At 42.3% G+C, this 16,540-nt stretch overlaps 2 protein-coding genes across 7 annotated transcripts in view; both read right to left on the bottom strand.

The window, feature by feature from the left end:
* phip (pleckstrin homology domain interacting protein) overlaps positions 1-2,756 on the bottom strand; it is a 60,764-nt gene extending 58,008 nt beyond the window's left edge. For all 3 annotated transcript variants that reach the window (XM_062550430.1, XM_062550432.1, XM_062550431.1), the window contains exons 1-4: positions 2,612-2,756; positions 2,437-2,495; positions 2,323-2,352; positions 2,112-2,171 (exon numbers count right to left, since the gene is read on the bottom strand). In XM_062550430.1, coding sequence (XP_062406414.1) covers positions 2,112-2,171; positions 2,323-2,352; positions 2,437-2,495; positions 2,612-2,651 — 189 coding nt within the window. In that variant the 5' untranslated portion in view covers positions 2,652-2,756. The remainder of the gene's footprint in view (positions 1-2,111; positions 2,172-2,322; positions 2,353-2,436; positions 2,496-2,611) is intronic.
* A 4,345-nt stretch (positions 2,757-7,101) lies between these two features.
* On the bottom strand, positions 7,102-16,390 carry hmgn3 (high mobility group nucleosomal binding domain 3). 4 transcript variants are annotated; one of them, XM_062550767.1, is made up of 7 exons: positions 16,235-16,390; positions 12,874-12,918; positions 12,470-12,499; positions 11,703-11,753; positions 11,024-11,128; positions 8,341-8,440; positions 7,102-7,947 (listed from the first exon to the last, which is right to left on the bottom strand). In XM_062550767.1, exons 1-7 carry the CDS (start codon positions 16,247-16,249, stop codon positions 7,940-7,942), a joined length of 354 nt encoding a protein of 117 aa, XP_062406751.1. In that variant the 5' UTR covers positions 16,250-16,390; the 3' UTR covers positions 7,102-7,939. The 4 variants fall into 4 exon arrangements, with proteins under 4 accessions (XP_062406751.1, XP_062406750.1, XP_062406753.1 ...); XM_062550766.1 differs by having other exon boundaries at positions 11,024-11,131; positions 16,235-16,389; XM_062550769.1 differs by lacking the exon at positions 8,341-8,440 and having other exon boundaries at positions 16,235-16,389.
* Between the last annotated feature and the right edge of the window lie 150 nt (positions 16,391-16,540).

Here is a 16,540-nt window from a genome sequence, read left to right as displayed (position 1 = left end):
CCAGTGACGCAAACTTAGGTTGTCGATCCGATTTCTTTGCGACCAGCCTCAGCCCACCCATTCGTCCCTCCTCTGATAATTTGGCTCGAGCTTCCTACGGCGCGCTGATAATTAATGTAGATTTAATTGTTTTTTACGTCACCTTATTGGACGAGAGACACGCTGTCTTTGCAAGCCGAGATCACTGGCGTGTCTGCATGCCCGCATACACAAACACACACACGCACGCACGCACGCACACACACACAAACAAACGTGCACAAACATACACACACAAGCAAAATCCGTGAGGTGCAACATGGTTTGATTGAAGAATAGACAACTAACGTCTTGTGGCTATGGTCAAATATATGCATTGCCATTGTGTGACGAGGATTAAATTCAAACAACGTTCTATGAACCTTCCGGATTTTTTTTATTCTTATTTTCTATTCTTTAAAGAAGGAATTATACAAAAGAGGTAGTAAACAAAGATAATACCACTCAAATTGTATAACAACAAGAATTAACCTACACCATCTACAAATCGTGCCCTACATAACACCAATAACCATTATTAAATCAAGGTATTAGGCTCTGGACATTTATGCTAATATAATAACTAAAAAGACAAAGCACATTTATTTGTAATTTATAACTGCATGGTATTAATATTGTTATTACAATTCTACAAAAATGTAGGCTATGTATCTGTATTATTTCATTCACGGAGGTCAACAATATCTAAAAAAATAAAACTATCAAATTGTGAATATAGCTAAGCATAATTAATATTTTGTCTAAAATTATTAAAATTAGTTCGATTAATATACAACATAATTGCCATTGCGATGTCCAATAGATCATCGTGTCCTTAAAACAAAAGCAAATCGCGACGCAGCATATTTTATTTATTTATTTATTTATCTATTGGCGATGGCACCTACACAGTACACTATTTCTAATTAAGTCATTCCCAGCACGTTTTAAGCCCGGGCAAGAATTAACTACAATACACATAGCCTACACATACACATACACGGACACACACTACGAAGCAACGTCGTAGTACCAACGGTAAAGTGACGGGGGAGGTGGCGAGATAAGCCTCAACCGAGACGGTGAAGAAGGGCAAGAATAAGCGAGACGAGGCGGCTGTCCTTCCAGAGAACCGAGAGGGGAGAAATGTCTAGGATTATCATTTCGTCTGTAAAGTCTATAACGAGCCATAACAACGCGAACTGCAGACAGCGTTTACATTGGTAATGTGAGATAATAGGCAAACCGCCTTGGATTACGCAACTGATATGTTGGGGGTGTGTGATCTGAGGGGGCTGGTCCGTCTAGCTTTACAAAGTTTTTAAATCTAAAATATTGTGTCAACACACACTTCAAAAACTGTGGTAGAACAACAACGTTTTAATCATCGGAATCATTGCTGCTATGTTCACAAACATTTCCGATTCAACTGCGTACTCATTGCAGCATTTGCATGGTTCTCGAGTTAATTAATGGTTAAATTAATAAACTAATATTATCACAATTTATAGTTTACCTTTTAGTAGTTACAAACGTCCGCTCATGAGGTCTCCAAGCCTCCAATACGATCTGCTTCTCAAACTAAATTCCACCAGTTCTATACGCACCAGCACACAGGCTTTCAAGCTATCCCTGTGTGTCTTCAAAGCCCTCTGCACGCATCTGAGCGTTGTAAATAAACGTGAGGGCGATTTTTAAAGTCTTATATTCACTCTAAAAGTCTGTATGCATTTTACTATGTGGCTACATTATACAGACAAGGGCGCCTCCATCCCGCCCTTACTAGGAGCTCTGGCGCACTAGTCCCTCCCCCGGCTCCTCTGTGCTTCTGCACCACAACATTCATGACGTATCTTTATTTCTACAACATTTTCCAAACTATTTAAACCTTACGAACATGCTTGGTACCAAACTCGCACCCCTAGGTCAACACTGCCTTACGCTTCGGCCCTGACAACCCTTTCCCTCTCTCGTGGAGCTCAGTTTTCCTGGTTGTAAGTTGTACTTTTTTTCCTCCTGATTTAAAAATTGCGGGAAATTCAATTTTTATTTTGCTCAGTAAAAACTTTTTCTTGGTTATAGGGTGCCCTTACCAAATTTTCGTAACTCCCAGGGTGTTCCTTGCCCGTCCAGTCTGTTCTTTTGGGCAAGAGCTGTGGGGGGATCATGTAGTTCCATCATGAAGTTACCCTCCCAAAGTGTACAATTCATCATTTTTTAAAAAATAAATGAAAATCAGTGTAATATTAACATCCTAAAGTACAGTGCAGTGAGATGCAACGCGAGTAGGCTTCTGCTGCTTACCTCCTTCTCCTGTACCTCCCTTATCAAGGTCTGAAAAGCGAATAAAAACACAAGATTACACGTCATCCCCTCCCAAGACTATAGTAAATATTTCTTAAATGTCAAAGAACCCACCTCGGCTGCATTTTGACATGGTCCAGCTTCCAAAAATCGGGCTATTAGGAAGTAGAGCTCTGCGTGTGGGGGGGAAGAATACATGAGCCACATTAGCTTTGGTGAACGTCGTGGGAACGCAGAAACATTTTTGATAAAATCCTTCGACGACACATCTCCAATTGACTTTACTTACCAGATTTCAACCGCGCGACGTGTTTACTGTCAGAAGCCATATCTGTGTTGTTTAGGGGTGAAGGATATGCTGTATGGTCGTGCTGGGAAGCGGGTATCGCTGTCTGCCCTATAGCTGTCACTGTTTGTTCACCAGGAAGAGTAGCTCCTCCATTCACTCCGCTCTCAGGCTGGGGAGAGCAAGCAGGTCCGGTTGCGTCGCTGCCTTCCGCGCTCCGTCAACTAGTACCCAAAGAAACCCGACGCGTTTCGGATTAAGTAAAGAAATCCTTGAGATCAATACTCTGTTTGTTAAACTGAGATGTTTTGTGATAATAAATGTGACCGTTGATGCGCTTTGATTATTCTAGAACATGTTTAAATGTTCGCTTTACCCTACACACCCCCTCCCTCCAAAAAGCACAAGCCCTCTGCGTAGGAATATACACTGTCCTGTGAGCACGCACAGGACGATGAGGAAGGCTGAAATGGCAACACTGGGGGATGGAAAGCATGTTACCAAGAAATGGTGGCTGCGTTGCAACAAAATGACCGATGCTTTGGTAACTAAGTACGTCGTTCATTTGAAGACATAGTTCATCTGCTAGTATTACGCGGCGCTAAACAGACATTATACCCCACATGTGTTTTTCGAAAGGCCGACGTTTACACGGGTAATCCCCTCGCCTGTGTTCAAAGGCGATACAGCAATCTTGGCAACGAGGACTCTAAGATTGGCTACTTATACACATTTTAGTGATGTTAAGTTAAACAACGACACAAAACATCACATCAGTGTTCGTGATAAATTGCTGTAAGAGACATTTTCTAAATGCACCACCCACTCGATGTCTTTTTGGGTTCGGAAATCCTCCATTACTCTTCGAAACGTAAGCGGGCTGTAAAATGGGGGAAGGGTGGTTAAAAAACAGCGGAATGCAATGAATTAAACCTTACGAGTTACAGGAATCCACATTTAATAGAAAGACATAAAAAGATCAACGGCAATTCTTGCAGACAATGTGCAAAGTACTTCGAAAAACGGGTTTTGAGACCGATCGAACCAGAGTTGTGCGTAATTTATTGCAAATATTAGTGCCAAGATTAAAATCATAATGGACACAGATTTGGCCTTCGGGATACATGATTTTAGGTGTGATATACATAATTAGTCTCGAATGTTTTGCTTTCTTTACCTAAAAAGCGACACTGACAGGCTAAGAATATACCAAGGCGACATTGTTAAGTTGGAAAGTCTGCAAGTCTTAGTCTGGATGTTTTACTTTTTGTACATTGGATTCCATTGTTAAATTGCAGATTCATTGCCCTTACCCAGTTCTTCATAATATGGGCCTAGTTAATTGTACCTCACTGTTCAGGAAGTGATCAGTAAAAAAGTAAAAAATAATAATAGATGTTCACTGCATCAATGCACATATGGAGAGTAATGAAAAAGGTTGATACAAGTGTATGATAATCAACTGTGTTCGTCCAGTGAAAATTAATATTTCAGCAATCATCGTTGGAGTTTGGGTTAAGTACTGGTTTGTTATTGGCATTCTGAAGTCTAGAAGTCAACCAAAACCAATTCCAAGCAGCACAACTGTGCCCTCTCCCTCTCTGAAGTTTGGGCACTAACTCATGTAAGCGCTGGCGACACAGTAGTGATGGGAGACATCCTTACCGCCCTCCCAAACAGGTGAACTCACACAGTTTCCCCTATCGCTGTGTAGGCTGTTGATGAAGGCCTTCTTCACTTGCCACAAATCTCACCTACTGCTCAGGAGTGACCTGAATGTCACAAAGAGTGTGACTGACTCAGTGTGCTTTGTCTGGCACATTATGAATGCCTGATGATTTCGCGACATTTTTGCCACTTAACTGAGACCCTTACCTCAGTGAAAGTGATCATCAGTCTCCCTGAACGTTTGCAGGGGAGTTTTGACAGGTCGGGAGGAAGAGGCGTGACGGCTGCATAGGGACATGTGCGGACTGCGACCTGTGAAAGAGTCACAGGTGACAGACCAGACCTGTCAATCCAAACTCGGAATCAGAACAAAAGAAAAGGCCACACTTCTCTACGTTTTTTTTTAAATGATTATTTATTATGTACCTATAAGGCATGTTGATGTGTTTCATCTTGGTGCCTTCTTCAGTGTGCGAATACATTATGTTCATTTAGGCCTTGCATTATTTAAGAAATTGTGAAGAGTATTGAGCTTGTGTGTAGCCTGTTCCTTCCCTTCCCTGCTGGACATGCAGAACACTATCAGACAGCCACGGGTTGATAAGCTGTTCAGTTGTATTCAGACACTCGCCATAATGTTCTGTTGACTCACCCGATACACTTCATTCTACAGGTCTCTCTGTGCGTGCGTGCGTGCGTGCGTGCGTGCGTGCGTGCGTGCGTGTGTGTGTGTGTGTGTGTGTGTGTGTGTGTGTGCGCGCGCGCGTGTGTGTATGTGCGTGCGTGTACTTGTGCCCCCCACACTCAGGGCCATACTGTTGCCATAGCTGTCATAATGGACCCTCCTTCTTTGCCTTTTCAGCCCACTGAAATGGTAGACACTGAGTGTTTTTTCATCATCCATTAAGTCAATCAATAACACATTCATTAATGCCAGACAGACCTCACTTAAGGAAGGTGTTCACTTGGTAGGCCACTGGGAAGAGAATTATGCATAGCTGACAAATAAGCAGCACTGTCTTCCTCCTGACTTTCCAAGCAAAGAGGTAAGATTCTGTATTTAGCATTCATAACTATTCGCAGGACTGGAGTGGTTCACTAGGTCAAGAGATTATCTGTGTTTTTTAGTCTATTCTTAACTGCATAAGCCAGGGGTTCTTTCAAGTTACCCACTCTCTCTGTGGAAGGAAAACGTCTGATAAAGCTAGGAAGTACCCCTGTAGGTGTTTGTGAATTAGCTGGGATATTCTAGATTCAATGATAATAACAAATGTTTAACAACTTTGAAAGCGGTGTCGGAAGTATGATTGGTAGTGTGGAATGAAGGAATGCAGTTTCCTATATCCGCCTGTAGGGGTCACTCTGTCACCTATAGTAACTGCATTACATAGGGGCCACATTGAGGTCAAAGGTCAACAGGCCAACCCAAACTCTTTTTATGGGGCCATTCAAGTCGTTGAGCCCAGTTGGCCATGGGGAGAACAAAGTGTGAAGGCAGAAACTAAAGCCATTTGTTTTGTTCATTTGCATAGATAACCATTCAGTAAATGAGGAGCAATCCTCTAGTTGTCTGTCCAAATGACGGACTTACCGTCACAGTCAAACAGTTTTTGTTTCATCATGTTGAGGTGTGCTTTTTTGAAACAGAATTGAAAATGAAAAGGCCTCTTCTTTTTCAACGACTGTTTAGGAAAGAGGAAGCAGTCATATCAGACACGATCTCAGTCAGTCTCCGTCGGTGGCATTGAAACATGACTACAACTGTCAAATATCGGAGGGTACAAGACATATTCACCAGGAGCTGGCTCAAAATATACTGTTTGTTTCTTACTGATCATGACAGACATTGAAATACCCAGCATCGTCTGTGGTATTTGTGTAGGTCCAACCCTAGTATTGGTTTAGTTTCACTTTGCAACTCAATTTGTGGAAGCATAGCTGGGTATACGAATCCTATACCACTTTACTACAGGTTACAGTAGGTAATTATTATTATTTGGCATTGGTGACGTGAGGCCTGTAAATCCATAATTTAGTCAAGACATAAGTCGCCCCTTACTGGAAAATACATATTGAATGACAGTGGAGGCAACCAATGAGGAAGGTTTCCCTGAGTTCCTGTCACCACCTCCTGCCTCCCACCATCATGAACCAGTGGCAATGCTGACCTTTCACTTCCTGACATCAGCAGTTGTATTTAAAGTGTTTGTGTGTGTGTGTGTGTGAGTGCAGTGATCACGTGTATTTGTGTATAGAGAGTTTTTTCCCCCCATGAAAGGCTTTTGTGAGTTTAAAACTACACATACAGGGTCACTCCGAGGCTTTAAAACAGGAGACTTACCAGCAGAGAGAGAGAGAAAATGAAAGAGAAGATTTTAATGGTACACAGTTGAGAGATTAGGTAAACTGTTTAACCTTTCCCCAGCATACCGGCAGCCGTGGTGTACTGGTTAGCACATCGGGCTTGTAACCGGAGGGTTGCCGGTTTGATCCCCGACCAGTCCACCACGGCTGAAGTGCCCATGAGCAAGGCACCTAACCCCTCACTGCTCCCCGAGCGCCGCTGGTTGGGCAGGCAGCTCACTGCTCTGGGTTGTGTGATTCACCTCACTGTATGTTCACTGTGTGCTGTGTATTCACTAATTCGGTTAAATTGGGTTAAATGCAGAGAACTGAATTTCCCTCACGGGATCAAAAAAGTATATATTCTATTCTATTCTTCTATTCATATTTCCCGTTTCAAGTTTGTTTCCAATTTAGACGACAAGAAGTACGAACAACAAGACCAAAGATGACAATAATAACAGACGTCGAAACAGAGTTGGTTTCATTTCATTTGTTTTATTTTAAAATATTTCCACAAGGAGTATTCAAAATAAAACGTGAAGGTGGGGATTACCAAAAAAAAAAAAAAAAAAACATCTGAAGTAACCGTCTGCCAACCTCATAACCGTCTAGCACAAACCACCACTCATTTATTGCTATGGCGATATGCCAGGGGTCAAGGGTCACAAATCACTAGAGTCTCTTTTTTAAAAAAAAAAAAAGAAAAGAAAAGAAAAAACAAGGACAACAAACCCCAGCACCCTCAACACACGAACACAGTAAAACACAAAATCAACAAAAACTCAAATGCAGGTCTCTCCCACGCTACCTCATCACTACATCTCATCTCACTTCTTCACAGTTCTCCCTTTTGAGAAAACACAACAAAAACACAAAAGAAAGGAAAAAAAGTTATCACAGCTATCCTAAGCACTAACCATCCTCCAATCCCAGGCTATATTTCCTCTTCTGGTTGGCTGGCTGACTTCTGGCATCATGGGAAGTGTAGTCATTGATATGATGTAACGCTAACATAGGGTATGACACAGTCCTTGTGAGGAACAATGCCAATGTTTACCCTGGTTACCGATGAAAACATGAAGGAAAAAGAGCAAAGTTTTTTTTTTGTCAATCTCGTATCCTGCATGGCATGTGTAGGAGACAAACCTTAGGGAGGAGGGTGACCTATTACGACAAGTCTAAAAAAAAAAAAAAGAAATTAGCGGTTTACAAAATACGCAATAAAAAATATTATTTTTTTTCCTTTCCCCAAGAAAACCCACGGAAAAGTTCAGAATCTTCTCTCATTCCTTCTCGTCAGCCTCTGCCTCAGCAGCCTCAGTTTCCTGCACAGAAAAGGAGGGAAAAAGGCAAGCGTGTGATTGGCCGAGCCCCAACAATAGAAAGTGTCTGATTAGGCAATAACCTTGAGTAAAACCTATGTCTTGTTTTTCAGGTCCTGGTTCAGGGTACCAAGATTGATGTGGAAAATAATGTTATTCTGGATACAGCACACAGTGTTAGTGGTCATCACAGCAACACACAGTCTTACCAAGTATGCCTGTAATACCTGCTTGGACATACACACCCTAACACTCACACACACACACACACAATTTGACAAATAATACAGTATCAAACCAAGCTCATACTATCTATTGCAGAGATATACTTACCCACACCACAAATAATCAAACCACACACACACACACACACACGCACACACTGTTCTGCCGTACCCTTTACTCTCACGGTCTCACTCTGCCCTCTGACTGTCAGGAGGCGGGGGGTCATGGTTCTCCAAGAGGACACACTCACAGACGAGCGAGACACACAGATCTGAGGGTGGGTTTGATTAATGTGTGAATGGGTGTAATGGAGCGTTAGTGTGTGCGTGTGTATATGTGGTCGCGTGTGTATGTGTGTGTGTGTGTGTGTGTGTGTGTGTGTGTGTGTGTAAGAGAGAGAGAGAGAATTTCCATGCATGTGCGACAGTGCGTGCAGTTTTTAGGGATGAGCACATCCGTTTCAGTTGTCATGGAAATGTGTGACATTGAGACAATGACGAACCACAAATGTAGAGGGAAAGAGATGGTGTTAAAATGGCACGAGGTTATAATATTAACACTGACACACTAACCCTAACCCTATTTCCACATTCACTCCAGTTTCAGTAAGCAAGCAAATTTCTCACATTAGTTAAGACAATACGAGTGTTAGAATTTGTTTTGCTGAAGATCTTAGTTTATCCCTCTGTACTAAGCGCAGGGAATTGATGCCGCTGAAACCACCTCACCTAAACTCATTTTGGGTATCACAGGTGAGGGTGGTTGCAGGTTGGAGTATGAATGCATGAAACAGAAACGTTTAACAAGCTATTACTTGTCCTTGTGTTGAACCAATGTCACTGTGGTTCCACCCAAACAGTGAGACCATGGCATGAATGATGATGAAGTATACATCCTGATGAAACGCACAGTTTTCCAGCACTTTAGATCTCCTTGGGTAAGAGCTTGTGCTCAAAGAACATTACAATGCTCAATCGAGAGACAGATAGACAGACAGACTAACAGATAGATAGAAAGACAGATATACAGTAGATAGATAGATAGATAGATAGATAGATAGATAGATAGATAGATAGATAGATGGATAGATAACTACAATTATGCAGTGTGCTTCAGCGTTCTGGAATAGGACGCTTCGTTGTGACATCAAGTCCCTCAAGAATGTACGACGGGTCGGGGGTCCTGAAAGATAAGCTGGCCCCTTACTGCACAGGAACCCTGGGGGGCTACGCTAGTGAAGCATCTCTGTTTCTATAGCGAGTCTTTACCCTCACCCCCCTGGTCTTCACTGCTGCAGGCCAGTGCTTCTGGGCTCCCAAGGCCCGCTATCATCATAACTAGCAGAGAGGCCCTCAGCTTTTTATCTCTGCCTGCTTTATAGTGCAATAAAAGCCAGTGTCCACAAAGCAGCAATGATGAGTAGGGATGACTGCGGTATGGGCCAGAGAATTACCCCGCAATGGACTTTGCGATAGCTAATTAAGGACTTGATTATACTCGATTGCAGGCACCACACATGCGTAAATTTTGTCATCGGTAAGAGTTTGGTGTCCATGTGCTATGGATGCCTTTGTAGTGTAGTGGCCGATCCGATCCGATCCTCGTGGACTTGCAGTGTAATAACACTGATGTTACAAGCCAAATGCACAAAAGCCAACACACGTGGGAATACTGAAAAGCTACCAAGGTGCCATGATTTGAAAACTGCCCCAAGGGTGTAGCTCTGTACTAGCTGCCTGGTTGCTCCAGCTGTTGGCTTTAGCAACTCAAGCTGGGTAACATTGATTGTTTTAGGTTTTTCTCCCTACCGATAGTATTCGGTGACTTCAAGAGAGAGATCTATGTGAAGAATTTAACTAAGACCTGCCAGGGACGTGCTGAATGGCAAACAGGAACGTGCATGTACAGGAACTATTTTTAAGAGGAGCATCCCTTCTCAACAGCAGGCTCAAGAGCTCATGCAAGTGGTTGCCGTACATCTTTAGGAGGCTCAATTTGTTTGTTATTTGGCACACTGTTGAGTCTTTTGTCTATACTACTAATATAAACAAAACCTCCAGACTTATCCCAAGACTATCAATCACCCAAACTGTATTTCATAATTCAATACTTCTCCAGACCTGCACAGGCGCCCTGCACATAGTCATGATTGCAAAGGGGGACTAGCATGGCATTGTCATAACTTCCTCCTCCAGCTTCGTCTCTCCCATCTCTAGCTCTACCCTGCCGTGGGTTAACACATAGGGCTCTAATTTGGATGATGAGCGAAGGGGCAAAGTCTGAGAGGAACATGCCAACTGTTTAGGAGGCGAGCTATTCCAGTTAGCCCATATCTAGCATATAGCTAACAGGGTGCTATAGGGGTCATCCTCTGTTCCCCGGTCGCAATACATACAGGACCCTTTTTGGGAAAAGCGGGGAACATACTGTAGGACCCTTTTTAAAATTCAAGAAAAAATGGTCCTATGTTCCCCGGTCCCATACAAAATGGGGAACATAGGACCCGGGGAAATAGGGGTATGCTCCCGCACTATAGGCTAACTGTTATAACCCACTTCAAGGCTATCAGGGTCACAGCCTATTGCACAAACTAAATCTGAGGCATACGACAAATAAGCAAATTTTCCTAAAAAGAAAAATTGCTGTGTTCCTTTGAGTCTTAATAATAACTAGATAAAATCAAATCAATATGCTACTTTAACATCATGGGAAAGGCCGCAAACACCGATGAATCATCTCAGTGCTCCCACAGTTCTTGACAGACGTTGCTCTCTGCCCGCCATTTAAATTAGACGGCATAATACAGAACGCACAGTCATAATCGCTAAGGAAGTGTAGCGTGGTACTAACGTACCTCCTCCACCTTGGTCTCTCCATTCTCTGCGGGCACCACGTCCTTCTCCTCCTTCTTGGGCTTGGCCGCTCCCTTCTTTCCCTTCACAGCTTTGTCATCTGCTGCCTTCTGAAGGGAAGTAAACAGGTAGTAAATAGACCACACTAGTCCACACATCACCCATTACTTTTTTTATTTCTAACTCTGTCAACATTTGTTATTTTAACAATGTGCTATACTTTAAATATGTTTTGTTTTTTCCTGCCGCTCTCTATATGATGCCCGTTTGGCATTTATGGCAAATATCTGCGCATACTGATTAAAAACTAAGCAGTCCTTATTTAGCTATTCATCTTTCCACAGTTGCCTCATAAATTAAATAAATTCAGTACAATAAATTCTTTCCGTCTCTCCTCACATCGCCCCACTGCACTTTCCCACTCCAAGTTTGCATAGTCAGGATATAGCCTATATACTTTCATGCAAACATGCAAATTACACGCAAACACATGGCACAACGTCTCTCTCGCTCTGTTTGTGTGTGAGAGTGTGTATATCTTGTGTGCACATAAATGTATGTTTATCTATGTGTAAGTGCTCGTCCATGTGTGTGTGTGTGTGTGTGTGTGTGTGTGTGTGTGTGTGTGTCTGTGTGTTCATATGTGTATGTCTGTGTGGGTGTGAGTGTGTGTGTTGTTACCTTAACCACAGGTTTCTTGGGCTTAGGTTCAGCTTTGGGAGGGGCAGGTTTCTATGGTTCAAACACACAGACCAACACAACTGCTCAGGCCAGTCCCACAACAATCAACCCAACCCACCCTTCTCCACACCATACATACACACACATTCTCTCTCTCTCTCTCTCTCTCTCTCTCTCTCTCTCTCTCTCTCTCTCGGACACACACACACTCACTCACACATACACACATGAACGAACACACAGAGTCAAACACACACTCACAAACAAATACACAACAGCACAATACTGCATGACCTTTGTGATTGAAACAAGTGTGTCACATGCACACCTTGCCTGCACATGCTTATGTCTGAGCTGTACCATGACATCTGCCTATACATCTGGGGTTATTAGCCAATGATTTCCCTCTGTCGTGGCCAGAGTTTGCTTTTATTTGATGTATGTCGGCTTCTCTGTTAAATCTAGCATCGTATAATTGCTGTTGTACTAAATGTGATCGATAGCCCTAATCATAGGCTAATCACTTAAGGGATGGGAAGTTTCATATCTACCATTGCGATTACATTTCACTGCATGGTAGCCTACAATCAGTTGTGACTGTGAGGTTTAAAATTATTACATATGGATATCTATTTATCAACATGCACAATCCACCATATTCTATGTTGTAGTGTATCCAGTGGCAATGGAGGACATTTCCTAATATTAAGGACTTCTAAGTTCTCCCAACTATGTGTTGCGTAGACGGTAAAGGAAGAATCACTTACTGTGGACAACCTCTCCGATCGCCTGGTGGGCTGAAGAAACAGAGAGAGAGAGACAGAGGGTTGTAAGCATTACAGATGAGTGTCTGATACAGGCCTACACGCACGTGTGTGTGTGTGTGTGTGTGTGTGTGTGTGTGTGTGAGAGAGAGTGTGAGAGTCTGTTCATGTGCGCGCGCCCATATCTCTTAATCTGGAGGTATCCACGATGTAAGTACTGAAAGATTCTAGCATTGTGGTCCTACTTTTATTGCACTTGTGTATGTTACTTGTGTATGTCGATTAGAATAATTTGCAATAAATACATTATGTAAAAATGTCTCAAATCAAGTGTGTGTGTGTGTGTGGTGTGTCTTAAAGACAATGCATGTTCAGTAAAAAAAAAGATATAGCATAAGCACACTCACTTCATGTTTTGTAACTTTTGTGTTCCCCTCTGCACCCTCTGGAGACTGGATGATAAAAGACACAGTTGTTACATAACATATCAACAATCAAAACACACACACACACACACACACACACACAGTACACACAGTGCAGTCATTCCAACACTCAGTGTAACAAAATGGACATACAGATACTACAGCTACAGCAAGTCTCACAATATTATTATTTACGTGCTGATTTTTTATTTTCTTTTGGACATCTCCTCTAATAACCTTGCTTCTTAAGTCCACAAGATGGCACAAAACCTTGTTCTTATCGTGCATCAAAATGGAAATTGAAAATAAAGCCAGAATAGAGGGGAAACAAATGTTTGCTGCGCCATGATAGCTACACTATGGCTCTCAAATGGTAAAATGTAGACTAATTTGAGGGATAAATAATTCACATTGAATCGCAAGTCATATTATGGTACTTGCTATAATGTTAAATGTATCACAATAATCGCAATTTTGCATCCTAGCCCAAATACATGTGATCGTATCGTAGTCTCCACCTGCTAGTAGGTACCCAGCATAAGTGGAAAGTCAACAAAATCACACAGTTCACTATTGGAACTCAACGCGACATGTACTTACATGCAACAATATTACCTAACAATGTTTTCTTCAATAAATGAGAACACCAAACACACACACACACACACACACACACACACACACACACACACACACACACACACACACACACACTCTCGCTCTCTCGCTTATACACAGACGTTTAAGTGTGAGTGACCCTTCTGATTAACTCAATGTCGCCACACGAAGACAAGCAGGGGTTTGTGGGTTGTCCCAAAGGAGGGGAAGAAGTGGGGTCTTAATCCTGCAGTGTTAACCAGATTACTCAGATTAGAGACTGGGGGGGGTTAAACCTCAGATTAGTAATCCCTTATGGTCCATAACTCAGCACCTTGCTGTAGGCTATGATGGGGAGTGTATCCTACCAACTTCAAGCTTCACACACATTTCAGTGTGTGTCTGCATTTGATGGGCAATTTCTTTCTACATGGACTGGATACATTATGACCACATAATGGGTTTCATTAAGTAGTCTATTGCGGAAATCACTAGTCTGTGATGAAGGACAGTCAACTAGTCAAGGACAAAATGGCTAAACACTAAACTGACTAAACTCTCCTATGGAAGTACTTCACCAAAACTAAACCCCGTTCCATAGTGTCATGTGAGTTGTGTACAACTGTGTAGCCTACAGTAAGACCATGTCTGCTATGGAAACAGATCCTAAGATTAAATACCCACTGCCGACAGCTAGAGAATAGTCAACGAGTCAAAATCAGTATTAGTGATACCACTACATAATAAATTGTTATAAATGTGTAATTCAAAGACAAGCCAGATGACGTTTCCAGGCCTGTTCATTCTACACTGTTGAACCTGAATGAAACATGTCTCTAATTTTCTTAACATTTCTATTGGACTCAGAATCTGGGAAGACATGTTTGCAAACTAACATCACTTAGGATACGGAGTTTGCATGTGTCACCAAGATAGACTGTAAAACTTTCAGCAAACTCTCATGAAGAACTTTGGATAACTCTAAAATGTTTAGAGTGACCTATTTCATCTAATAGACTACTTTCGGAGTTAGATATTGGCAACAAGCAAATATGCCTACACAGAGGCACAGACACACACCAACTTGTGCACAGTCGGTCTCAGCTTGTTAAGATGTTGCTGTGATCAGCCGCTAGTAGCAACATCTGTTCATGTCATTTCTGATGCGAGGCGATGCATAAAACCTCTCTATGACCGAGCAGAGATGATGTCATCTGCTAAACCATTTTTTTTAACAAGCTAAAGAAATCTTTCGCTTCGTTGATGTCAGACTATATGCTCAGTTATTTGTATCTTTACCGCAAAGTTCATAGCATGACCCCAAAGAGACAAGCTAATTAAATAAAATAAAATAATAAAAAAAAAAACCATCATCAACATCATCATCATCAGCAGCAACAACAACAACAACAACAACAACAAACAACACGCTGGCTATACATGCAAAGCTTTATTTAATGCTGGTAGGTATCTGTTTTTTTAAAAAAGTTATTTCTCTGCAGCACCATTCTGGATGCAAGTTGGTGAGTAAGCCGCGTTGCTCGCAGGTGTGAGAGGGCAGGTAGACAAGGAGAAAGCCTTGGTTAATGCCCTCGCCTGGGCGCTCCACAGGTCATCGCAAATCCGCTGCTAGGACGAACATCCTCAACCTCCTCGGTCATTCACTGGCGTATTTTCAGGTCACACCAGGCTAGTTACTTTAATACATTAATTTAACATCACTTCCGCAAATACAGCAAAATAATAAACGAGATAATGGCGCAGATATTTTATCATTTTAGATAAACCATTTCATATATTTTTTGTCTAAATAAACGTCAAATGAAGATATCCCTCTAGGGCAGCGCCAAAGGACAAGGCGTCGTTGGAGTTACCAATCGGGTCATGATCCCCGCCCCCCTCATCCTCCGACGACACTGTCCCTCCAAATGTAGTTTAAACTCGAGTTTTGTCGGTCAACAAGCTTAAGGCCATACTTATGTGAAAACTGATGATAATAATTAGCAAATATCTGTGTGATCGTATTCATGCATTTCCATATGGTAACGTAGGTTGTTCATATTTTAAATCCATTCGCCTAAATTCACCATGGCAATTGTCTCCTTTCCTATCCGCGCCCCCGTGCGCGCTCCCGCAACGGCCCGGTACTTGTGATTGACGAGCTGGTAGGTTAGGCTACATACGGGTCTGAAACGCGAGGGAGGAGGAGGAAGAGGGTGTAGGTTTAGATATGCCTTTAGAGAAAAAGAAAACGTCCTCCATCGCCATCGACAAACTGCGAGATAAAAACTGCGGTTCTCGGACTGCATGCACCCAGGCAACGTCGAGTTCACGCAGTCGCAATTAGGATAAACTGTTCCGTTTAAACCGTGCCGTGCGCCGGTAAGCATCACCGTCGAGTGTCATTCAGCGCAAGTGCGCACGAAGCGGCGACAATTCAGCCGGGAGAGACATTGCCTAATAAAACAACCCACAGCCATGGAGGAGAAAGCAAGTGGCTTCGGCGACGAAGAGTAGAAAGATACCAAACGATATCTGAGATGTTTCCTGGTGCCATTCATCAACAATAGCAAATAAAGCTGTGAAATGGGTGAAAGGGGTTTCGAACTTAATCTTCATCTCACCTGCTCGACATTTTTTGAAAGACTAATGCCATGGGAGAAAATAGCAGCGGCCAACCGCTATTTCACCAAAATACAAAAAAGTAATAACGAATGATTATAGCATATAAACCAGCATGACTTACCTTCCTCTTGGGCATTTTTAACCGATTTATCTCACTTGTTTTCACGTAAGAAGAATTGGAATGTATTGACCTGTAGGAAGAAGGCGCGAGTTTGTAACTAACACGAAATACCGGATCGATATCTAAAACACCTCCGCTAATAACATGTTAATAATATGCGGACCCTAAACTCTGCCCTCGCCTTTGACCATTGGGCAGTTCAGTGTAAACTTGTCCCCTGGTCTACAAGGCGATTGGTTTATCGCTCAAATATGTAAATGCTATGGGGCTCGACATTGGTGGAATTTTTGGGAAAGGTTTTCATGA

The sequence above is a fragment of the Sardina pilchardus genome, chromosome 12 (genome assembly GCF_963854185.1).
Source record: "Sardina pilchardus chromosome 12, fSarPil1.1, whole genome shotgun sequence".
Classification (NCBI taxonomy): Eukaryota; Metazoa; Chordata; class Actinopteri; order Clupeiformes; family Clupeidae; genus Sardina; species Sardina pilchardus.
Note: the sequence above shows the minus strand (reverse complement) of the source record. Positions and strands in the feature narration are given on the sequence as shown.

Excerpts from the sequence above, each read along its gene's own strand:
- hmgn3 (XM_062550766.1), bottom strand. Across the intron at positions 11,754-12,469 it reads GATCGGAGAGGTTGTCCACA|AAACCTGCCCCTCCCAAAGC; the intron begins GTAAGTGATTCT and ends TTTGAACCATAG. Across the intron at positions 8,441-11,023 it reads GAGAGACCAAGGTGGAGGAG|ATCTGTGTGTCTCGCTCGTC; the intron begins GTACGTTAGTAC and ends ACCCACCCTCAG.